The sequence below is a fragment of the Phacochoerus africanus genome, chromosome 7 (genome assembly GCF_016906955.1).
Source record: "Phacochoerus africanus isolate WHEZ1 chromosome 7, ROS_Pafr_v1, whole genome shotgun sequence".
Lineage (NCBI taxonomy): Eukaryota > Metazoa > Chordata > Mammalia > Artiodactyla > Suidae > Phacochoerus > Phacochoerus africanus.
In genome coordinates this window covers 67591821-67614061 of record NC_062550.1, presented here as the reverse complement: position 1 = coordinate 67614061, position 22241 = coordinate 67591821, and the positions used below count along the sequence as shown (strand labels likewise).

At 47.3% G+C, this 22241-nt stretch overlaps 1 protein-coding gene across 1 annotated transcript; it reads right to left on the bottom strand.

Annotated features, from left to right (window-relative positions):
* Positions 1-67: 67 nt before the first annotated feature.
* SPSB2 (splA/ryanodine receptor domain and SOCS box containing 2) lies at positions 68-2553 on the bottom strand. Its single transcript, XM_047787666.1, has 3 exons — positions 2349-2553; positions 1451-2201; positions 68-483 (listed from the first exon to the last, which is right to left on the bottom strand). The coding sequence occupies exons 2-3, from the start codon at positions 2115-2117 to the stop codon at positions 356-358; spliced, it is 795 nt and encodes a 264-aa protein (XP_047643622.1). The 5' UTR covers positions 2118-2201; positions 2349-2553; the 3' UTR covers positions 68-355.
* Between the last annotated feature and the right edge of the window lie 19688 nt (positions 2554-22241).

Sequence of the window (22241 nt, the reverse complement as noted above, 5' to 3'; positions counted from 1 at the left end):
TTCCTTTCTGAAGCAGTCGCAGGACCCTTGTGCAACAATAAAAAAAAAAATACCATGAACAGGCTTCTACAGCAGCGCACCTCTTAACCTTTACTTCCAAAAAGGCTTTGCGTACCAGGCTGCCACAGCCGTCATGAACAGCCCCTTCCCTTCTGCTCTCTGGGTGGCCCTGGGGGCTGTCATGCTCCCCAGAGCTTGGGTTGGGATGGGGCCCAGCCTGGCCTCCCCCATGGGCCCCCCCCGCCCAGCCTCTGGCTTTAGTCAAGTAGCTGGTCTAGGTCGGCAGTGCCTCTTCCCTGCCCCCCAGGGGAGGAGAGGGGTCAAGGCCCCAGCGCCATCTGAGGTATCGCAGGGGTCACTGGTAGAGCAGGTAGCGCTTCATGGCAGGGGGCAAGGGCAGAGCAGAAACGTAGCCGAGCCGGGTAGCCCCCAGGGCGTGGCGTACACACAGGCGGCTCAGGTGCAGAAGGGAGTGTGGCTCCGCTGGGAGAGAGAAGGAGGGAAAGTAAGTAGGGGTGTAACCACCAGTCGCTGGATGTCCTCAAACCACAGGGTCCTGCCCAGCTCCCCGCTGCTTCCCTGTGGCCTTCTTGCTACAAGGCTACTTCCACCTCGGTGGAGCAGTGCACCCTGGAGTTCTGCATCTGCGTCACTAATTTCACCCATCTAAGGCCCTCTAAGCAACAGGCCCAGGTGGCTCAGATACTGGTGGAGCTGCTGGCCCAGGCTTTGATTGCAGAGAGGCCTGGGCACCAGGGCAGAGAGGGTGAATGGAAGGTCATGCCCCCTCCACAGCAGCCACCCTCTGCTGAATGAAGACTCTGCCACTTGCAGAGGACAGTAAAGTCTAGTCAGCCCCAAGGTCTGGTTCCATGGGTTCCCCAAGAAGCCCCTTCTTCTGCAGCCCCGCTCCAAGGCCTTTCCTCCCTCACTGCTTTCCTTCCAGGAGCCTGGGCCTCAATGGCTCCTTCCTGGGGTTTGACTGAGAAAGGAAGTAGGTATGTGTCAAAGAGACAGCCCAGTGAGTCTGGTACACACCCTGGGGTGCTTTGTACTCCTAGCTCAGTACATGTTTCACTCTTTGCACCTCCTGCTCCAGGGACTGGTACCTCCTGTGAAGTCCTAATCCCTAGGGTGCTCCCCTCCATTTTGAGGGCTCATCACTTCCTAGCAAGTTGCTTTCCCAACAACCTTCCTTTTACCTCTATGGCTGTTAGAAGATTAAATGAGGTAAGAGCTGTGAAGTTCCTTAGCCATTCCTGGCACTGAATAGGGAAAGAAGACCTGTCAGATGAAGGTTGGAGCTGCTGGCCCAGGCTTTGATTGAGCCAGGAGACCTGTCAGATGAAGGCACACTACTTACAACGCCTCTTGGAAGGCGTTGAGCTTCCATCCCAGACCACAGCCACCATGGATAGAACACTCTCCCCACACCTGCCCCAGGCCTCACCTCTCCTTTCGCCCAGGTAGCTGATGCGGACCTGGCACTGGCCCCAGACAGCGCTTACTGCTGGATAGAGGGTCCTGCCCTTCAGTCCACGGAAGGCTGGCCCCAGGTAGGTGCCCCCAATAGCGTAGCCCAGAGTTCCCTCCTCCATGTCCAAAACCACCAGCAGCCTCTCCGGCACCTCCAGGTGCTCACCTTGAGGTCCGGGGGGATACCGGGGGGCCCCAGGCCCCTTGCTCTGATGGTACAGCTTCCCCCGCCCAATGTCCCAACCCCACGACTCGCTGTTGCTGCCCAGCAGCGCCGCATAGTGGTCAGCTTGCAGCGGGGCGAGGGCCGTGGCCACGCCCACCACGGCGTGGGTGCCTCTCTCTTCCCGGGGCCAGCTGATCTCCCAGGCGTGCAGGCCTCTCGAGTAGCCCCTCTTACCCCGGACCCCATCAGTGCTCTGGGCCACAGGCCGCCGCTCAAAGCACAAGCCCCCTTCCTTGACCTCGATGTTCTCTGAGCAGTCCTTGGGGTTCCAGCCGTGACGCCGTTGGGCCCCCAGGTCAGGAGGGGGAGCAGAGAGCAGCTCCTCCAAGCCCTCGGGACAAGAGAGGTCAGGGTACAGGGGCTGTGGGGTGGGGGTGCTGCTGCTGCTGCCCCCTGCCAAGGCCGTCTGGCCCATGGAGGTGAGAAGCTGGAGGATTCCCCAAAAGAGGCTTGCTGGGACGTCTCTCTTCGGAAAGTTGAGCTCCCGCTCGGGATCGACCTAGAGAGAAGTTGGGGGAGAGGAGGATCCTGGAGGGACTCCACACCTAGGCGCCTCATCCTTTCCCCCAGGTCTGCTCACTGCCCCACTCCTCCCGTTCAGCTCCCCGAAAGCTCCTAGATCCATCATCATCTTGCCCTCACCCACCTGTCCGCGTCTCCTGAGACGCAAGAGTTTGTCGCCTTAGGTCTGTCCAGGGACCGTCCCCTTCGCCCGCTCCTGCTCCTGTCCCTGCTCCCGAACCATGCTCAGCTTCCCGTGCCGGGAGGTCGCCGGCCCTCGGGAGGAGCCCGGCCGAAAGTCGCCGAGGAGCTCCGGCTCCAGAACGCCGGCCGCTTCCGCCCCCAACCCCTCCCGCAGGCCTCGCCCCGCCCCAGGCCACGCCCCTAAGGGCCCCTGGGGCAGTTAACCCTCTAGTCGCCACCCCAGGTCGCGCCCCGCCCGAGACCCCGCCCACACGGGCCCCTCGGGGCGGTCAAAACTCGGCACCAGGGGCGGCTGCGAAGGTCAAGCAGTGAGTAGAGGCCACTCGCGGGCGGTTAACCTCTGGACACCTTCCCAAACAGCCCGCAGCCCCCAGGCCTCGCCCCAGCGAGGAAGCCGCCAGGTACTTAACCCTTCCCTGGCCCGCCAAGCTCAGAGTTAACCCTTTCATGGTATCATCGCTTTGAGGTCCCTGGAGGTCTTTTCACCGTTAAGAACTTTGAGCCGCCTGGGGATATAGGGCCGGAGGACAAGTAAGGTCTGCCATTGTGGTGACATCTGTTTCCCAGGCCTTCTGATTCTGGGTCACTGTTGCTTGGGCTGGATCATTCTCCAACCCGAGTTGTGAGTCAGCCGGTTCTAAGCCTGAGGTTCTAAACGCTGAGTTTCTAGCTCAGAAGGGTAGGTGTCATAGGGCTGCATCCTGTTCTAGCCTTCATCTGCCCTGTCCATCCATTCCTGAGCTGTGGGCCTCATCTGGCAGAGTGTGGTGGTCCAGACCTTGCTTGGGAGGGAAACAATGCCACTAATTATCTCTGTGACCTTGGGGAGGTTGCCACACTTCTCTAAACCTGTTTTCTCTTTCCTAAAATGGGCATAATGATGGTACTTATCTCAGGGTTTTTATGGAGTTGAAACAGTCCAGGTAAAGCACTTAGCAAGGAACCCTTGACATCGTATGCATTCACTAAGCTTAGCTAGTCCTATTTCTTTAACATTTTCTAAGTGACTATTCTGTAGAGAGGTAATAAAATATAGTGGTATTTAGCAACTGTGGAGCCAGGCTGACAGGGTGTGCGAATCCCTGAAGGCGGGTATGCAGGGGAACTTTGGCAAATTCCTGAACCACCCCCGTACCTGTTTTTTCTTCTGTAAAAGGGGGGTACTATTGGTATGAACTGCATAAGCTATAGTGAGGATTCAGTGATGTTACACATACATATGTGAAGCACTTAGAACCGTTTCTGATTCAAATTTAATCATTTGTGCGAAGCACTGAAGATGAAGCAGTGAATCCGCAAGGAGTTTACAAGGATATTTATAAAACAGTTTTGTCATGTAGTAGATAAAATTCTGGTTATACAAAAAGTCCTATGGGAGTAAAAAGGATGGGACTCCACGGATCAAGCACTTTGGAAAGTGTCGTGGAGCAGATGACACTGGGCTGAATCTTTAAGAATGACAAGGGGAGGAGTTCCTCTTGTGGCTCATTGGGTTAAGAACTCCACTAGTATCCATGAGGATTTGGGTTAGATCCCTGGCCTTGCTCAGTGGGTTAAGGATCCAGTGTTGCTGCAGCTGCTGTAGGTCAAAGCTATGGCTTGGATTCAGTCCCTGGCCTAGGGACTTCCATAAGCCCTGCGTACAGCCAAAAAAAAAAGACAAGGAATTTGCCTGAGAGGTGGTTCTGCAGTGTGGGTGTTGGATTAGAGTTGCTGCATGTTGAAACCATTCAGACTGAGAGGTTAGCATGAAAAAACAAAAATAGAGTTCCACTTGTGGTTCAGTGGTAATGAACCCAACTAGTATCCATGAGACTCAGGTTTGATCCCTGGCCTCACTCAGTGGGTTAAGGATCTGGCGTTGCCGTGAGCTGTGGTGTAGGTCGCAGATGCGTCTCAGATCCCGAGTTGCTGTGGTAGGTCGGCAGCTACAGCTCTGATTTGACCCCTGGCCTGGGAACATTCATATGCAGAGGGTGAGGCCCTGGAGATAGTGTGTAGAGTGGGAAAAGGGTTTAGGAGGACACAGCACAGTGGACAGTTCAGGTTTGATAACATACATGATTTTTTTTTTTTTTTGGTCATTGGCAACTTTAGTGAGAGAGGACATGTGGATTGTGGGAGGTTGCGGTCCATGCTGAAGGCGCTGAACTGGTACTTTCTGGCATGTGTCAGACACTGTGCGACATGCTTTATATTTTTAGGGGATAGAGAGTTGGGAGAGGAAAGGTGACAATTATGTCTCATAGTTAAAACTATTCTTGAGGAGTTCCTTGCGGGCCCATCAGGTTGAGAGTCCGGTGTTGTCACTGCTGTGGCTCAGGTTCGATCCCTGGCCTTGGAACTTCCTGATGCCATGTGTGTGGCCAAAAAATAAAAATAAAATCAACTTGGGATCTGAGACGCATCTGCGACCTACACCACAGCTCACAGCAATGCCAGATCCTTAAAAAAATAAAAATAAAATAAAATTACCCTTACATACCCCATCTATTAAGTACATGTTAGTTTTGTGTAAAATACAAAACATGACAGTATACTATGATTGTGTACAGGATAAATGTTTATATTTCTTTAATTAAGGAGAAAGAAGAAAGCATATTAGAAAAGATGTGGCGGAGTTCCCGTCGTGGCTCAGTGGTTAACGAATCCTACTAGGAACCATGAGGTTTCGGGTTCGGTCTCTGGCCTTGCTCAATGGGTTAAGGATCTGGCGTTGCTGTGAGCTGTGGTGTAGGTTGCAGGTGTGGCTCGGACCCCACGTTGCTGTGGCTCTGGTGTAGGTCAGCGGCTACAGCTCCAATCTGACCCCTAGCCTGGGAACCTCCATGTACCGCAGGAGCGGACCAAGAAATGGCAAAAAGACAAAAAAAAAAAAAGAAAGAAAGAAAAAGAAAAGATGTGGGGTCCTCTCGTGGCACAGCAGCAGGTCAAGTATCTGGTGTTGTCATTGCATCGGCTCAGGTCACTGCTGTGGTGTGGGTCGACCCCTGGCCGGGGAATTTCCCCAGGCTGTGGGAGCAGCCAAAAAAAATGAAAAGAAAGCTGTGAACTTGAGCACTTGTCATCCACCCAACCTGGATATTCTTGCCACTGTGACAACAAAAATAAGGATATCATGGCTTAGAGGACAGATGGTAAGCCTAATCCATGGCCAGCTCAGCTAGTGGTTTAAAACATGGTCTTTACCCAGTGCTTGGGAATCCTGAACTGGTCACATCTGGTTGGGAATAGCTCAAGTATTCCACAATGCTACAAGCAATTTTAACTTTTTACTTTTTTTTATTGAGATGTCACATATACAGAGTATATTAATCTTAAATTGCTCAGTGGGTCTTACATATTTATGCAGCAAAAAATCAAGAACACTTCCAGCATCCCAAAGGGCTCCTTCTTGCTCTGACACTACGCCCCTAAAGTAACTCCTATTTGACCTCTATCAGGATAGGTTAGCTTTGCCTCTTCATCAGTTTCATGCAACTCAGGGAGTTCCTATCATGGCTCAGTGGAAACAAATCTAACATCCATGAGGACACAGGTTCAATCCCTGGCCTCGCTCAGTGGGTTAAAGACCCAGCCTTGCCATGAGCTGTGGTGTAGGTCACAGACCCAGCTCAGATCTGGTGTTGCTTTAGCTGTGGCATAGGTTAGCAGCTACAAAAGGAGGGTGCGGCCCTAAAAAGACAAAAAAAAAAAAAAAAGAGTTCATGCAAATGAAACAAGACAGTATGCATTCTTTGTATTCTTTTGTCTGACCTATTTTTCTTGACAAGTGAGAGTCATTCATGTTGTTGCCCGAAATGGTAGCCAAGTATTTCCATTGTTTCACTGTATTCCACTGTGTGGATGTTCTGCAACTTACTTATTCTACCGTAGATGGACATTTGAGCAGCTCCCATTCTTAGCTTTTAAAGAGAAAGCTACTGTGTACAGTACTGCAGAGTCTTTTGATGGACCTAGGCACCGAACCCAAGATACATCAGTGACCCCAGCCATAACAGTGACGAAGCTGGATCCCTTAATCCACTGAACCACCCAGGAACCCCAAGGCACTTGTTTTTGTTGGATGCATACTTATGTGCAGAATTGCCAAGTTATAAGGAATTGCAATGTATAGATTTAACCACATATAATTTTCAAGTTTCTCACCATGGAGGGGTTTTATTCAGAAATTCAATCATTCAGGTATTTTACAGCATGTAACACTTCAATAAGTTTACGAAGATATGTTCTTCTCTTCCTGTCCTTCTCATTTTTATCTCCTGGGGATGGTTTTATCAGTTCCTCAGCTTTTTATTTAGTGTTTCTCTTGGCTCTCAAGCTCTTCAGTTTCTTCCCAAAGCCATCACGATCCGCATGCCAGGCCACTGGAACAGTGAGTTGCACTTCTTTGTTAACAGAAAGCCCTTAAATATCCTAAACACATTCTTCCCAACATGCAAGGATTGTTTTAGGCTTGATTGTTTCTATGCCCGCATAATATAAAGCAACTGGCAATACTGGAGAACTTTCAACTCTTCCGACTCATAACCACATTAAGATCAGGGTCAGCATTTATCGCTCTGGGGGTCTGGGAGTAATCGCAACCTCACGCATGTGGCTTTGGACCAGCAATTTATGGTTAAATCAGCAGAGTGAGGAGTTCCCATTGTGGCACAGTGGAAATGAATCTGACTAGGAACCATGAGGTTGCAGGTTCCATGCCTGGCCTGGCTCAGTGGGTTAAGGATCTGGTGTTGCTGTGAGCTGGGGTGTAGGCTGCAGGCATGGCTTGGATCTGGCATTGCTGTGACTGTGGCATAGGACGGCGGCTACAGCTCCAATTAGACTCCTAGCCTGGCAACCTCCATATGCCTCTGGGTGAGGCCCTAACCAAAAAAAAAAAAAAAAAATCAGCAGAGTGAAGGATAGAGGTGATGTTGGGGGAGGAACATTTCAGTGCCTTTATGAGCATATTCATAAAGTATGTGGTACCAGACTTCCTCTCGTGGCTCAGTGGTAACGAATCTGACTAGTATCCATGCGGACGCAGGTTTGATGGCTGGCCTCGCTCAGTGGGTCAGTGTTCTGCGTGGCTGTGGCTGTGGCATAGGCCAGCGGCTACAGCACCAATTTGACCCCTAGCCTGGGGACCTCCACATGCCATGGGTGCAGCCCTAAAAAGCAAAAAAAAAAAAAAAGTGTGTGGTACCTCAGAGTGTTGCCTGTGAGCAGCAACACCAAAGCCCAGGCCTTTGTCTCTGAGGTCCTACTAGGCTTCTAGAATGTAAACTGTAGGAGTTCTCTTGTAGCACAGTGGGTTAAGGATCTGATGTTGTCACTGCAGCAGCTCAGGTCGCTGCTGTGGCTCAGGTTTGATCCCCTGCCCTGGAACTTCCACATGCCACAAGTGTGGCAAAAACAAAAACAAACAACAACAGAATAAACTATAAAAGCACATCAAGAAAAGTGTTGTGGCCACCCAGGGCTTTGCATTTGATTGTTAGACTCCAGAAGATTTGTTTTAGGGCGCTGGGGTTTGGATCTCTGTAGAATCGCCTGACAACATTACCACCAGGAGGAGAGAGAGGCGGTCACAATGTCATTAGCTGCTTTAAAGTCAGGGCCTTGTGTTTCCAGTTTGGAAATATCAAGGTAGTTGCACATTTTCCCCCAGAAGACACCAGCCTCGTTATATTCTGGAGGATAGCCTGCCAATACTTTTGTAGTCGTTCTGGTGGATTTTGCTGCCTGTTCCTCCACAGATACAGCCTCATCGACAGTTGGGACCTTTTTGACATTGAAGTGGTTTCTAAAACTGTTACACCACCCTTGGCTGGTTTTGAAACCCTTCCATCCCAAGGCCGTCTTCTCTGGCAGGAAGTGTGACCTGTGGCTTGAGACCAAGAGCTTTTCTTTTTTTCCTTTTTCTCCATGTATGGCCATTGTTAGGCACCTATTTCTGCTTCATTTCTTCCTGGCATAAGCATGGTGCTTTTTCAGTCCTCATTCAAGATTGATCATATGCACTTTGCTGTCACTCTAACAGTTGTAGGAAAATCTGATGACCTAGCTTCACAAATTTGTTGAATTTTTTTTTTTTTTTTTAGGGCCACACCCGTGGCACATGGAAGTTCCCAGGCTAGGGAGTCGAATCAGAGCTGCAGCTGCTGGCCTACACCAGAGCCACAGCAACACCAGATCCAAGATGCATCTGCAACCCACACCACAGCTCACAGCAATGCTGGATCCTTAACCCACTGAGGGAGGCCAGGGATCAAACCCACGTCCACATGGATACTAGTCGGGATCGGTTACCACTGAAGCATTAGGGGAACTCCTTTTTTTCAACAGAGGATTGGAGGCTCTCCTGTTGACACTGCTGTGGCTCTGGTTACAGCTGTGGCACAGGTTCAATCCCTGGCCCCGGAACTTCCACATGCCACGCGTGAGACAAAAAAAACACACACACACACAAAAAACCCCACTACAAATGGAGTCGACTTCCTGTGAGACACACAGTGAGCTGCCCAGAACTGAGGCCAAGAGTACAGAGTCCAGTCTCCTGGCTCGGTGTCACGGTGGCTAGCGACCTTCTGCCCTATTGAATCTGAGGACTGCCGAACTCACATTGTGTGCCTGCCATGAAACTCCCCCACATCTCATTTAATCCCCACAATGAACACAGCCCAATTTTTACAGATTTATAAACTCAGGCTCGGAAAAATTAAACTTGACAAGGCAAGAGCTGATAAATGGCAGCGTCTGGATTCCCAAAAAAAAAAAAAAAAAAAACCCAGAAGCCACTGCACCAAACCCAAGGGCGGTGACGAAATGGCGACTGCAGAAAACATGTACCAGCCAAACGTGCGGCCGGCTCTGCTGCCAGGGCGCCACTTACGTAACCTCGGCCGCGCCAGCGGGCGGGGCGCAGACTCCAGGGGGCGGCGGTCACGTGCTCAGCGCGGCGAGCGGGCGCCGGAGGAGCTCTTGCGCCGCCCAGCGGCAGCAGCTCTGCCGCGATCTCCGCCCCGCCCGCCGCATCCTCTGCCATCACCCCCGCCCCCGCCTCCGCCAACCTCCTTCCGGCGCTGGCGTTTGCGTCTGGAACATTCTGCGCCGGAACAAAGGCCCCAGGGCGGAAGCTAGGGCAGCTGAGGGGTGGCTGTAGCTCCAGGCTCTGGAGGTGTGTGGGAGGAACTAGTTCCTCTGCAGATCCGGTAATCCAGGCTCCCCTCCTTCTCCTCCCCGCAGTTTCTTTACATTTCAAGGGCTCCCTTGCTCCAGCCCTCAGAAAATTGTCCTTACTTGGACTTCCTGCTGTGGCACAGTGGGTTAAGAATCCTACTGCAGTGGCTCCAGTAGCGGCAGAGGCAACCGTAGCCGTTGGGAAAGGGTTAAAGGAGCCAGCGTTGCTGCAGCCGTGGCAGTAGGTCACAGCTGGTGCTCAGATTCAGTCCCTGGCCTGGGAACGTCCATCAGCCCCAGGTGTGGTCATTTAAAAAAAAAAAAAATTGTCCCTACTTCCCCATCTCTCTCTTCCGCTGTCACAGTAGTTCTTTCCAGGGAGCCTGCACAGGAGAGAATCTTTGGGTTCACATGGGAGGAGGGAGGCCGAGGTAGGAGACGCTCAAGTTATGCTAGAAACTGCAGTGTAAAAGCAAATCAAGAAAAGTGTTGTGGCCACCCAGGGCTTTGCATTTGATTGTTAGACTCCAGAAGATTTGTTCCAAAAAACACTCCCTCTATTCCAAAAAACACTCCCTCTCAGACTGCCAACCTAGGTTAGTCCCCAGAAGTCTTAGCTGCCAAATCGAATGGCCCCTTGTTTATCCTTGCTAATATTTAAAAGACTGACGCCGCAATTTCTAGTTTTCCTACACCTTTATATCCTTTAGGACCTCCACTTTGTTCTAGTGAATTCTAACTGGAGCTATCTCCCTGGCTTATACTTTGTTAACCCCTCCAGTTAGTGCACGACTCAGGGCATCTTATCTATAAGGCAATTACTTTTTTCTTTTTAATGGCTGCACCTGAGGCATATGGAAGTTCCTGGGTTAGGGGTCAGATAAAAGCTGGAGCTGCAGCTGCTGCCCTACACCACAGCCATGGCAATACCAGATCCGAGCCACATCTGCGACCTATGCTATATCTTATGAAATGTTAGATCCTTAAGCCACTGAGTGAGGCCAGGGATCGAACCTGCATCCTCATGGATACTAATCAGGTTCTTAACCCGATGAGCCACAATGGGAACTGCAGTACGACAGTTACTTTTTTTTTTTTTTTTAATCCTTTTAGGGCCACACTAGTGGCATGTGGAGGTTCCCAGGCTAGGGGTCTAATCGGAGCTGTAGCTGCTGGCCTATGCCACAGCCATAGCTCCCTGCAATGCCCGATCCTTAACCTGCTGAGCAAGGCCAGGGATAGAACCTGTGTCCTCATGGATACTAGTCAAGTTGGTTAACCACTGAGCTATGACAGGAACTCCTACAGTTACTTTTTTTTTTGTCTTTTTGCCATTTCTCGGGCCACTCTCGTGGCATATGGAGGTTCCCAGGCTAGGGGTCGAATCGGAGCTGTAGCCACCGGCCTATGCCAGAGCCACAGCAACGCAGGACCCGAGCCGCGTCTGCAACCTACACCACAGCTCACGGCAACGCCGGATCGTTAACCCACTGTGCAAGGGCAGGGTCCGAACCCGCAACCTCATGGTTCCTAGTCGGATTCGTTAACCACTACGTCACGACCGGAACTCCTACCGTTACTTTTTAAAAGCAAATTTAAGGAATTCTCTTGTGGCTCAGCAGTTTAAGGATCTGGCATCACTGCAGCAGCCTGGGTTGCTGCTCTGGCACAGGTTCAATCCCTGGCCTGGGAATTTGCAAATGCCAAAAAACAAAAACAAACTGCATTATTTACTGAGCACTTACTATGCGGCACACACTGGGCCAGGCAGTAGGATGTAAAGAGAAACTGAAGGTCTTTTGGAGTTAGAAGAAGCCAACAGAGATGTGCTTGATGATCCATAAATTCACATTTAAAGATAAATCGTGTTTGCTGCCATCAAGGAAAAGCAGTGGATGGTAAGAGGGGGTCTAGTTTAGATTATTGGTCAGTAAAGGCCTTTCTGAGAAGGCCCCATTTAAGCTGAGGCCTAGAAGACCTCAGGATATAACCAAGCAGGACCCAATGGGGCCTTCCTCACACAGGCCTCCTCCTCCAAATCCTCTGCTTTAGCTCCTCTTTGAAGTACCAGATAACAGTATCTGATGCAATTTCTGGAGTTGTTTTACAGATGCTAAAACCACTATCACATGGAAGAAATTAACTACTTGAGGACCATAAGCACATAGCCTTCCAGACCTACTGGTGCATAAGGATTGATGATGTTAACCCCTGTGACACTGCCCTTTAAGCAGAGGATTGTGGACCAGCTGATCACACACCCTGAGACTCCCCCCCCCCCCCCAGCTGGCCTTTAAAAATCCTTTGCTTGGGAGTTCCTGTCGTGGCGCAGTGGTTAACGAATCCGACTAGGAACCATGCGGTTGCGGGTTCGGTCCCTGGCCTTGCTCAGTGGGTTAACGATCCGGCGTTGCCGTGAGCTGTGGTGTAGGTTGCAGACGCGGCTCGGATCCGGTGTTGCTGTGGCTCTGGCGTAGGCCGGTGGCTATAGCTCCGATTCGACCCCTAGCCTGGGAACCTCCATATGCCGCGGGAGCGGCCCAAGAAATAGCAACAAGAACAACAACAACAACAAAAAGACAAAAGACAAAAAAAAAATCCTTTGCTTGAGGAATTCCCATCATGGCTCAGTGGTAATGAACCAGACTAGTGTCCATGAGGACATGGGTTCGATCTCTGGCCCTGCTCAGTGGGTTAAGGATCCAGCATTGCTGTGAGCTGTGGTGTAGGTTGCAGGCTTGGCTTGGACCTGCCGTTGCTGTGGCTCTGGCATAGGCTGGCAGTTGCGGCTCCGATTTGACCCTTGGGAACTCCCATATGGCGCAGGTGTAGCACTAAAAAGAAAAAACAATACTTTGCTTGAGGTTAGTAGATGCGAACTGTTACATTTAGAATGGATGAATGAGGTCCTACTGTATTGCACAGGGAACTATATCCAGTCTCTTGGGATAGACTAGGATGGAAGATGATATAAGAAAGGCAGAGTGTGTATGTATGACTGGGTCACTTTGCTGTACAGTAGAAATTGTCACAACATTGTAAACCAATTATACTCTAATAAAAATTTTAAAAACAATGTTTTGTGGAAACCAGTCAGGGATTTTTGAGTGTTTTGAGTACTAGCGGCCCTGGACTCCTTGCTTGGAGCCCTTTGATAAATGCTGCACTTGCAGAGTCAACCCACTGGTAGCTCCATATGCCACGGGTGCAGCCATAAAAAAAAGGTGAGACTGAAATATGCAGTTGTGTGCTGGAGCTGTCTTGAACAGGCTGTGAGAGCTGATTGTTAATTCTTCATGAATTCTGTGAGCTGGTTGTTAAACAGCCTTTTTTTTTTTTTTTTAAAGCGGGAGTTCCCTTGTTGCACAGCAGGTTAAGGATCCTATGTTGTCACTGCAGCAGCTTGGGTCTCTGCTGTGGTGCGGGTTTGTTCCCTGGCCCTGGAGACTTCTGCATGCCGTGGGTGAGGCCAAAAAGAAAAAAAAATAAAATTGTATAAATATAATTTAAATAAATTGTATTAAAAAACAAAGGTTAGGAGTTCCCACTGTGGCACAGAGGAAATGAATCTGACTAGTATCCATGAGGACTCGGGTTTGATCCCTGGCCTTGCTCAGTAGGTTAAGGATCAGCATTGCCATAAGCTGTGGTGTAGGTCGCAGTTGTGGCTCAGATCCCACATTGCTGTGACTGTGGCTTAGGCCTCAGCTGCAGCTCCAATTGGACCCCTAGCCTGGGAACCTCCATATGCCACCAGTATGGCCCTAAAAAAGCAAAACAAAACAAAACAAAGGTTAAAAGTACTCAAAACTGGTCACTTTATAATTTAATTTTACCTCCTTTTGCATGAATTTGCTAGGGCTGCCATAAGAAAATGCCAAGTAGTTTAAGCAACAGAAATTCAGTTTCTCACAGTTCTGGAGGCAGTCTAAAATCAAGGTGTCAATAGGTTTGATTTTATCTGAGACCTCTGTGCTTAGCTTGCAGGTGGCTGCACTTTTCTGTCTCTTCACAGAACACCTGTATCCAAATTTCCTCTTCTTTTCTTCTACTTTTTTTTTTTTTGGCTGCCCCGTGGCATATGGAGGTCCCAGGCCAGGTGTCAGATTTGAGCCACTGTTGCGACCTGACCTATGCCGCAGCTGCAGCAATGCCGGCTCCTTTAACAAACACACTCTGCTAGGCCAGTATCGAACCTGCGTCCTGGCGCTGCAGAGATGCTGTCGGCCAATCCCGTTATGTCACAGTGGGAGCTCCCAAATTTCCTCTTCTTATACCGGTGAGATGGATTTGGACCCACCCTAATGGCCTCAGTTTGACTTAATCATTCTTTTAGGGCCTTGTCCTAATACAGTCACATTCTGAGGTACTAGGGATTAGAACTTCAACATATGAATTTTGGGGGGTGAACAATTCAGCCCATAGCACTTTTACTATTATTTATGATCTTGAAATTACTTCTCTCTATTCTATCTGTGTGGTGGAAACACCGCATTTTGAATCGCTAGCTTGACATTAGCCATGGCGGAGGTATTTACACCAGAGCAATCACTAAATGCTCAAAAGCTGGGCTTTCTGTTCTTGGAGAGCCTGCTGTCAAATATATACAGGCACATCACAGCTCTCAGTGTTGCTCAGTCTTTAGAGTATAATTTGAATGTGAAAAATGGGAAATTGACATGCACACAGGCAGGGCCCTTTTGCTGAAGTGCTGCAAACTTTGTATCTGGTAGAGATACAAAGAAAGTCTTTTTTTTTTTTTTTTCCTTCCATCTTTTTCGGCTGCACTCGCAGCATATGGAAGTTCCCAGGCTAGGGGTCTAATCAGAGCTGCAGCTGCCAGCCAACATCACAGCCACAGCAATGAGCGATCCGAGCCGCATCTGTGACCTATGCCACAGCTTATGGCAACACTGGATCCTTAATGCAGTGAGTGAGGCCAGGAATCAGACCTGCATCCTCATGGATACTAGTCAGGTTCTTAACCCACTGAGCCACAACAGGAACTCCTTGTTATAATCAATTAATAATTACATTTGGCGGAGTTCCCGTCGTGGCGCAGTGGTTAACGAATCCGACTAGGAACCATGAGGTTGTGGGTTCGGTCCCTGCCCTTGCTCAGTGGGTTAACGATCCGGTGTTGCTGTGAGCTGTGGTGTAGGTTGCAGACGCGGCTCGGATCCCGCGTTGCTGTGGCTCTGGCGTAGGCCGGTGGCTACAGCTCCGATTGGACCCCTGGCCTGGGAACCTCCATATGCCGCGGGAGCGGCCCAAGAAATAGCAACAACAACAACAACAAAAAAAGACAAAAAAAAATAATAATTATATTTGGCTATAACGGATCCCCAAACCAGTGGCTTAACCAACTTTTCTCTCATAAAAAATAAGATTGCAGATAGGCAGTTCCATGTTGGTATGACTGCCTCATTTTATTTTCAGTATCATAGGCTTCTTTCCACTTTTGTTCTGGCATCTTAGCATGTGGCTTACATTCTCTGGGTCATCTCACAGCCTTAGGTGGTTTCTGGAACTCTAGCCATCATATTTCTGTTTTAGACAGGAAGAGAAAAGGGAGGAGGAAAAAAGGAACATTCTAGAAGTTTTACCCAAAGACTTTCACTAATACATTACTGACCTATCAGCAATGAATGGAGGCTGAGAAATATTTTAGCTGTGCCCAGTGTTGTCCCAATAATATAAAAGTTCTTGGAGTTCCCACTGTGCCACAGTGAGTTAAGAGTCCAGTATTGTCTCTAAGGCAGTGAGGGTTCGCTCCCTGACCCAGGAATTTCCGTATGCCTCAGGTAGATAAATAAATAAAATTTCTATTCTATTAGTTTAAGAATGAGAAGACCAAAAAAAAAGTCCAATTAAAAAGGAAGCAAAAACATAATAAAAATAAAAAATAAGCAAAGAGTTTAAATAGACAGTTCTTCAAAGAAGATATACAAATGGCCAATAAAAAGATTCTTGGAGTTCCCCTCGTGGCTCAGCAGCAATGAATCTGACTAGTGTCCATGAGGACATGGGTTCGATCCCTGGCCTCACTTAGTGGATTAGGGATCCGGCATTGCTGTGAGCTGTGGTGTAGGCCAACAAACAGCCCCGATTTGACCCCTAGTCTGGGAATCTCCATGTGCCTCGTGTGTGGCCCAAAATAGACCAAAAAGAAAAAAAAAAAACAACCATAAAAAGATGCTTAACATCGTTAGCCATCAGGGAAATGCAAATCAAACCACAATGAAATACCACTTCACATCCATTAGCATGACTATAATCAAAAACAGATAAGAGCAAATGTTGGCCAGGATATGGAAAAATTAGAAGCTTCAAACACTGCTGCTGGAAATGTAAAGTGGGGCAGCCACTTTGGAAAACAGTTTGGCAGTTCCTCAAAAGGTTAAATATAGAGTTACCATATGATCCACTTGTAAGGAAAAAAATGCCAATGAACCAAGTTGAAATATCTGAGGGCCGGTTCTATTTGTAACAGATTTTTCAAGTGAAAATAGTTTCCTCCTGGGGATTTGCATATAATTTTTTATTTCAGGCTCCTAGCAAAATGCCTGGTACATAGTAGGCACTCAATATATATGGTGGAATATATGAATGAGAAGGTTAAAACTATAAGTATTTTAGAGTGAAATCTCCAGGTGGCAAAGAATCATATCCTTCTTTGGAATTGATTCATTATAGTGTAGAATTCAATAGTTTGATACTAAAAGTATGATTTCTGTATGGCTGCTAGTTGGATATATAGCCAAGGGAAATGAAAATACATGGCCACACAGAAATTTGTACATAAATGTTCATAGAAACATTATTCATCAACAGATGACTGCCTATCCACAGGTGAGTGAAGAAATAAAGTTAAATGTGGTATAAACCAGACGACAAAATGCTGCTCAGTAATTAAACGGGATGAAGTACTGGGATTGTGCTACAGCGTAGATAAACCTTGAAAACATAATGGTAAGCCAGACATAAAGGACCACATGTTGCATAATTTCATTTATATGAAATGTACAATATAGACAAATCTCTAGAGACAAAGAGTGGATTAGTGTTGCCAAGGGTGGTGTTAGGATTGGGATGCGATGGCTAAGTGGTAATGAAAATGTCCTAAAATTTATTGTGTTGATGGATGTACAACTCTGAATATACTAAAAGCCTTTGACTTGTCATTTTCAATGGGTGAATTTTAGGGTCGTGAATTATATGTTAAGAAACTGATTTAGGAGTTCCCGTCGTGGTGCAGTGGTTAACGAATCTGACTAGGAACCATGAGGTTGCGGGTTCGGTCTCTGTCCTTGCTTAGTGGGTTAAGGATCCGGTGTTGCCGTGAGCTGTGGTGTAGGTCACAGACTCGGCTCTGATCCCGTGTTGCTGTGGCTCTGGTGTAGGCCGGTGGCTACAGCTCCGATTCAACCCCTAGCCTGGGAACCTCCATATGCCGCGGGATCGGCCCAAGAAATAGCAAAAAGACAAAAAAAAAAAAAAGAAAGAAACTGATTTAAAACAGTTCTGTCAGGAATATGGGAAAAATGAATATCAGGTAAGCAACTGGCAGTTTCTACCATTGTTAGTATTCAAATCATAAAGAGCTCCTACAAGTCAATTTTAAAAATTAATTATTTAGCAGAAACGTGAAAAACGTTATGAGGAGATCCCATCATGGCTCAGTGATAATGAACCCGACTAGTATCCATGAAGATGTGGGTTCCATCCCTGGCCTCTCTCAGTGGATTAAGGATCCAGCATTACTATGTGCTGTGGTGTAGGGCGAGGACGAGGCTCAGATCTATGGCTGTGGTGTAGGCTGGCAGCTGAGGCTCCAATTCGATCCCCAGCCTGGGAACTTCCATATGCTATGGGCCCTAAAAAGACGAAAAAAAAAAAAAGAAAAAAAAAGAAAAAAAAGAAAGAAAGAGATAAAGGATATGAAAAGGCCTTTAGTAAAATAAAGACATACAAAAATAAACAACCTCACTGACAATCAAAAATGCAAATTAAAATAATTTTATGGCTATCTGATGAGGGCTATTATTAAAAGGATAAGAAAAACAAATGTTGGTGAGGATGTAGAGAAAAGGAAACCCTCATACACTGTTGGTGGTGAGTCAGGCTAGGACCTGGGACTCTTTGCTGCTGAGCTGGCACCTGGACAAACATCTCCAGCAGCAAAATACAAAGAAACTATATGGGGCTAAAAATAGCAGTGTGCATGCCCAGTTGGGGCAAGTTAGGGACAACAAGATACAAAAAGACCAAAAAATCCAACTGCCACTTATGAACAGCCAGGAACAAAAGCAGGATATGGAGCATCCCCCCCACACACACAACACCACAAAGGAAGCAGCCTGGGCCCATGTTACTTGTTTTTGCTCCCAGGAGCCCTCCCCAAAAGCCTTGCCTAAATTTCTTGTCTGGCCTCTTATCAACTTCTCTTGATAAAGGAAAGCCAAGAACCCTGGGCAGTAACAGCAGGAATTTATACTGGTGCAGGCATTATGGAAAACGGTATGGAGGTTCCTCAGAAAACTAAAAATAGAACTATCATATGATCCAGAAATTCCACCTGTAGGTATTTATCTGAAGAAAATGAAAATACTAGTTCAAAAAGATATGGGCGGAGTTCCCATTGTGGCGCAGTGGTTAATGAATCCGAGTAGGAACCATGAGGTTGCAGGTTCAATCCCTGGCCTTGCTCAGTGGGTTAAGGACCCGGCGTTGTCGTGAGCTGTGGTGAAGGTTACAGATGCAGCTCGGATCCTGCATTGCTATGGCTGTGGTGTAGGCCGGTGGCTACAGCTCCGATTCGACCCCTAGCCTGGGAACCTCCACATGCCTTGGAAGCACCCTAAAAAAGGCAAAAAGACAAAAAAAAAAAGAAAGAAAGATATGGGCACTCCTGTGTTTACTGCAGTACTATTTAACAATAACCAAGATGTGGAAGTAACCTAAGCGTCCATCCATAGACGAATGGATAAAGAAATATGTAGATATAGTTACTTAGCCAGAAAGATGAATGGAATCGTGCCGTTTGTAACATGGATGGATTTGGAGGATATTATGCTAAGTGAAATAAGTCGGAGAAAAACAATACCATGTGATTTCACTGATAGGTGGAAACTAAAAAACAAAACAAGCTGACTCCTAGATACAGAGGGCAAACTGGTGGTTGCCAGAGAGGTGAGGAATAGAGAGATGGACAAAATGGGTAAAGGGGTTTAAGATGTATAAACTTCCAGCCATAAAATAAATCATGAGGATGTAATATACACATAGGGAATATAGTCAATAATATTGTACAACTTTGTATGGTGATGGATGCTAACTGGTCACATTGGGGTGATCACCTCATAACAAATAAAAATATCAAATCAGGGAGTTCCTGTCGTGGCGCAGTGGTTAACGAATCCGACTAGGAACCATGAGGTTGTGGGTTCGGTCCCTGCCCTTGCTCAGTGGGTTAACGATCCAGCGTTGCCGTGAGCTGTGGTGTAGGTTGCAGACACAGCTCGGATCCCGCGTTGCTGTGGCTCTGGCGTAGGCTGGTGGTTACAGCTCCGATTCAACCCCTAGCCTGGGAACCTCCATATGCCACGGGAGCGGCCCAAGAAATAGCAACAACAACAACAACAACAAGAAAAAAGACAAAAGACAAAAAAAAAATATATATCAAATCACTATGTTGTACACCTGAAACTAACATAATATTGTATAACTTTTTTTTTTTTGGCTTTTTGGCATATGGAGGTTCCCAGGCTAGGGGTCCAGTCAGAGCTAGAGCTGCTGGCCTACACCACAGCCACAGCAATGTGAGATCCAAGCCGCATCTTTGACCTGCACCACAGCTCACGGCATCGCCGGATCCTTAACCGACTGAGCAAGATCAGGGATTGAACCTGCAACCTCATGGTTCCTAGTCAGATTCATTTCTGCTGCGCCACGATGGGAACTCCATAACTTTTAGAAATGCCACAATAAACTAATCTCCCTGAAAAAAATAATGACATACTTATTTTTTGACATATTAAGACTGGCAGGGGAGTTCCCATCATGGCTCAGTGGTTAATGAACCTGACTAGCACCCGTGAGAACACGGGTTCCAGATCTGGCCTCCCTCAGTGGCTTAAGGGTCTGGCATTGCTGTGAGCTGTGGTGTAGGTTGCAGACGCAGCTCGGATCCTGAGTTGCTGTGGTTGTAGCTGCTGTGGCTGTGGTGTAGGCCAGCAACTACAGCTCCGATTGGACCACTAGCCTGGGAACCTCCATATGCTGTGGGTGTGGCCCTAAAAAAAAAGAAAGGACAAAAAAAAAAAAAAAAAACCCTGGCAAAATTGAACACTGTAAACCAACTATAATGGAAAAAATTGAAATTATTTTAGACTGGCAAAATGAATATGTTGAACCAGAAATTGCACCTTTATTTTTTATTTTTTTACTTTTTCGTCTTTTTAGGGCTGCACCCATGGCATATGGAGGTTCCCAGGCTAGGGGTCCCATCGGAGCTACAGATGCTGGCCTATGGCACAACCATAGCAATGCCAGATTTGAGCCGTGTCTGTGACATACATCACAGCTCACAGCAATGCTGAATCCTTAACCCACTGAGTGAGGCCAGGGATCGAACCCAAAAACTCATGGTTCCTAGTCAGATTCGTTTCCACTGTGCCACGATGAGAACTCCAGAAATTGCAGCTTCTAAGAATGTATTCCACAGAGCCATGCTACTCAAAATTTGGTCCATGGACCAGCAGCACTGGTATCACTTGAGGGATCAGAATCTAGGTTTTAATGAGATCCTTAGGCAATTCCTATGCACATTAAAATTTGAGAAGTACTGAGAGTTCCCACCGTGCTTCAGTAGGTTAAGAACCTGATTAGTATCCATGAGGATGCAGGTTCGATCCCAGCCTCACTCAGTGGGTTAAGGAGCTGGCATTGCTGAGAGCTGTGGTGTAGGGAACGTCCATGTGCTGCAGGTTCAGCTCTAAAAGGAAAATAAATAAATTAAATAAATAAATAAATAAATAAATAAAATTTGAGCAGTACTGCTACAGTGTACTCATGAAGAAGAGTTAAGCTATATCTATGAGGATTTTTATTGCAATGTGGACAATTTTCTATAAAGGTAATATCCATCAATAGGGAACAGCTAAAAAATTACCAGAGTTCCCTGGTAGCCTAGTGGGTTAAAGATCCTGTGTTGTCATTGTTGTGGCTTGGGTTCCATTCCTGGCCCAGGAACTTCTGCATGCCATGGGTGCAGTCAAAAAATTACCATATACGAGTTCTTGTTGTGGCTCAGCACTAAACCCGACCTGTATCCATGAGGATGTGGGTTCAATCTCTGGCCTTGTTCAGTGGGTTAAGGATCCAGTGTTGCATCAAGCTGCAGTGTAGGTTGCAGATTTGGCTCAGATCCAGTTGTGCTGTGGCTGTGGAGTAGGCCAGCAGCTACAGCTCTGATTCCACCTCTAGCCTGGAAACTTCCATATGCCACAGGTGTGTCCTAAAAAGAAAAAAAATGTTTAGTAAGATGAAAGATGTCCAAGATAAATTAGTAAATGAAAATAATCCAGATGATGAACAGTATGTATAACTGAGGCCATTTTTGTTATTTACTTATTAATTTATTGTCCAGGCCCAAGGTGGTGCAGAAATGCTAGGTTCAGGAATTGAACCTTGCCACAGCAATGGCGTGAGACACAGAAGTGACAACACCAGATCCTTAACCCATTGAGCCACTAGGGAACTCCCACATTGTCTCTTTTAACTGTCCAGTAATCCCTGGAGATGGACCTGTTTATCCTCATATCACTTGTGAAAATTAAACCTCAGTAAAATTATATAACCTGCTGAGGAACACACAACTATTAAGTGGTAGCATGGGTAGGAAACTGGTGTCTCTGACTTTAAAGCCTCTGCTAGTTCCATGATACCATGTGAACAGATTTGTCTATGAACTATATTATCCCAGCTTGACAGGGCAGGAGGTAATATTTCCTGTTTTCCAGCCCATGACATCTTCCATCAGATCACTTTGCCTGTTGCATAGTCTGTAAAACACCTTAACAGTTGATCACACGATATCTTAGCTTGTTACCTGATTGTTTTATGTATATTAGATTCTACAGAATTGGTAATATCTCCCTTCCCCCAGGCAGGAATTGTGTCATAAATGCTAAGGAGCCTTAGTTTGCTTTTCTCAGAAATATCTACTTCACGGGACTGGCGTGGAGATTAAATATCACTTGTGAAGTCATCTCACACAACGTCTGGCACACGCTCTCCAGGAACATTTGTTGCATCTCAACCTCTCTCTTTCCCCATCTCCTTCAACAAGTCACACAGGCTTGAGTCCCTGGGTGTGGCTCTGTCAGTTCTTGTTGACAATTTGTATGACAACGTTGGATGGGACTGTTTTAGTTGGCACATGTTGGCTTTTTCTCCCTTTGTGTCCTACAAAAGGACTGCATCAAACTAATACAGGAGGAGGATGGAAATGGTCCCAAACTGGGTTTAGCAATCTACACAGCGCTTTGGCATAGGTTACACTCTTACGCCGTCCCTGTCAGTTGGTATAGTTAAGCGTATTTTACAGATGAGATAATGGAGTTTTAAGTCGCTAGTAAGTTGAAAACAATTAATGTATGGAACT

Coding starts and splice junctions, on each gene's coding strand:
- SPSB2 (XM_047787666.1), bottom strand. CDS start 2,117: ATGGGCCAGACGGCCTTGGCAGGGGGCAGCAGCAGCAGCACCCCCACC. Junction 484..1,450: donor CTACCTGGGCGAAAGGAGAG/GTGAGGCCTGGG, acceptor TCTCTCTCCCAG/CGGAGCCACACTCCCTTCTG.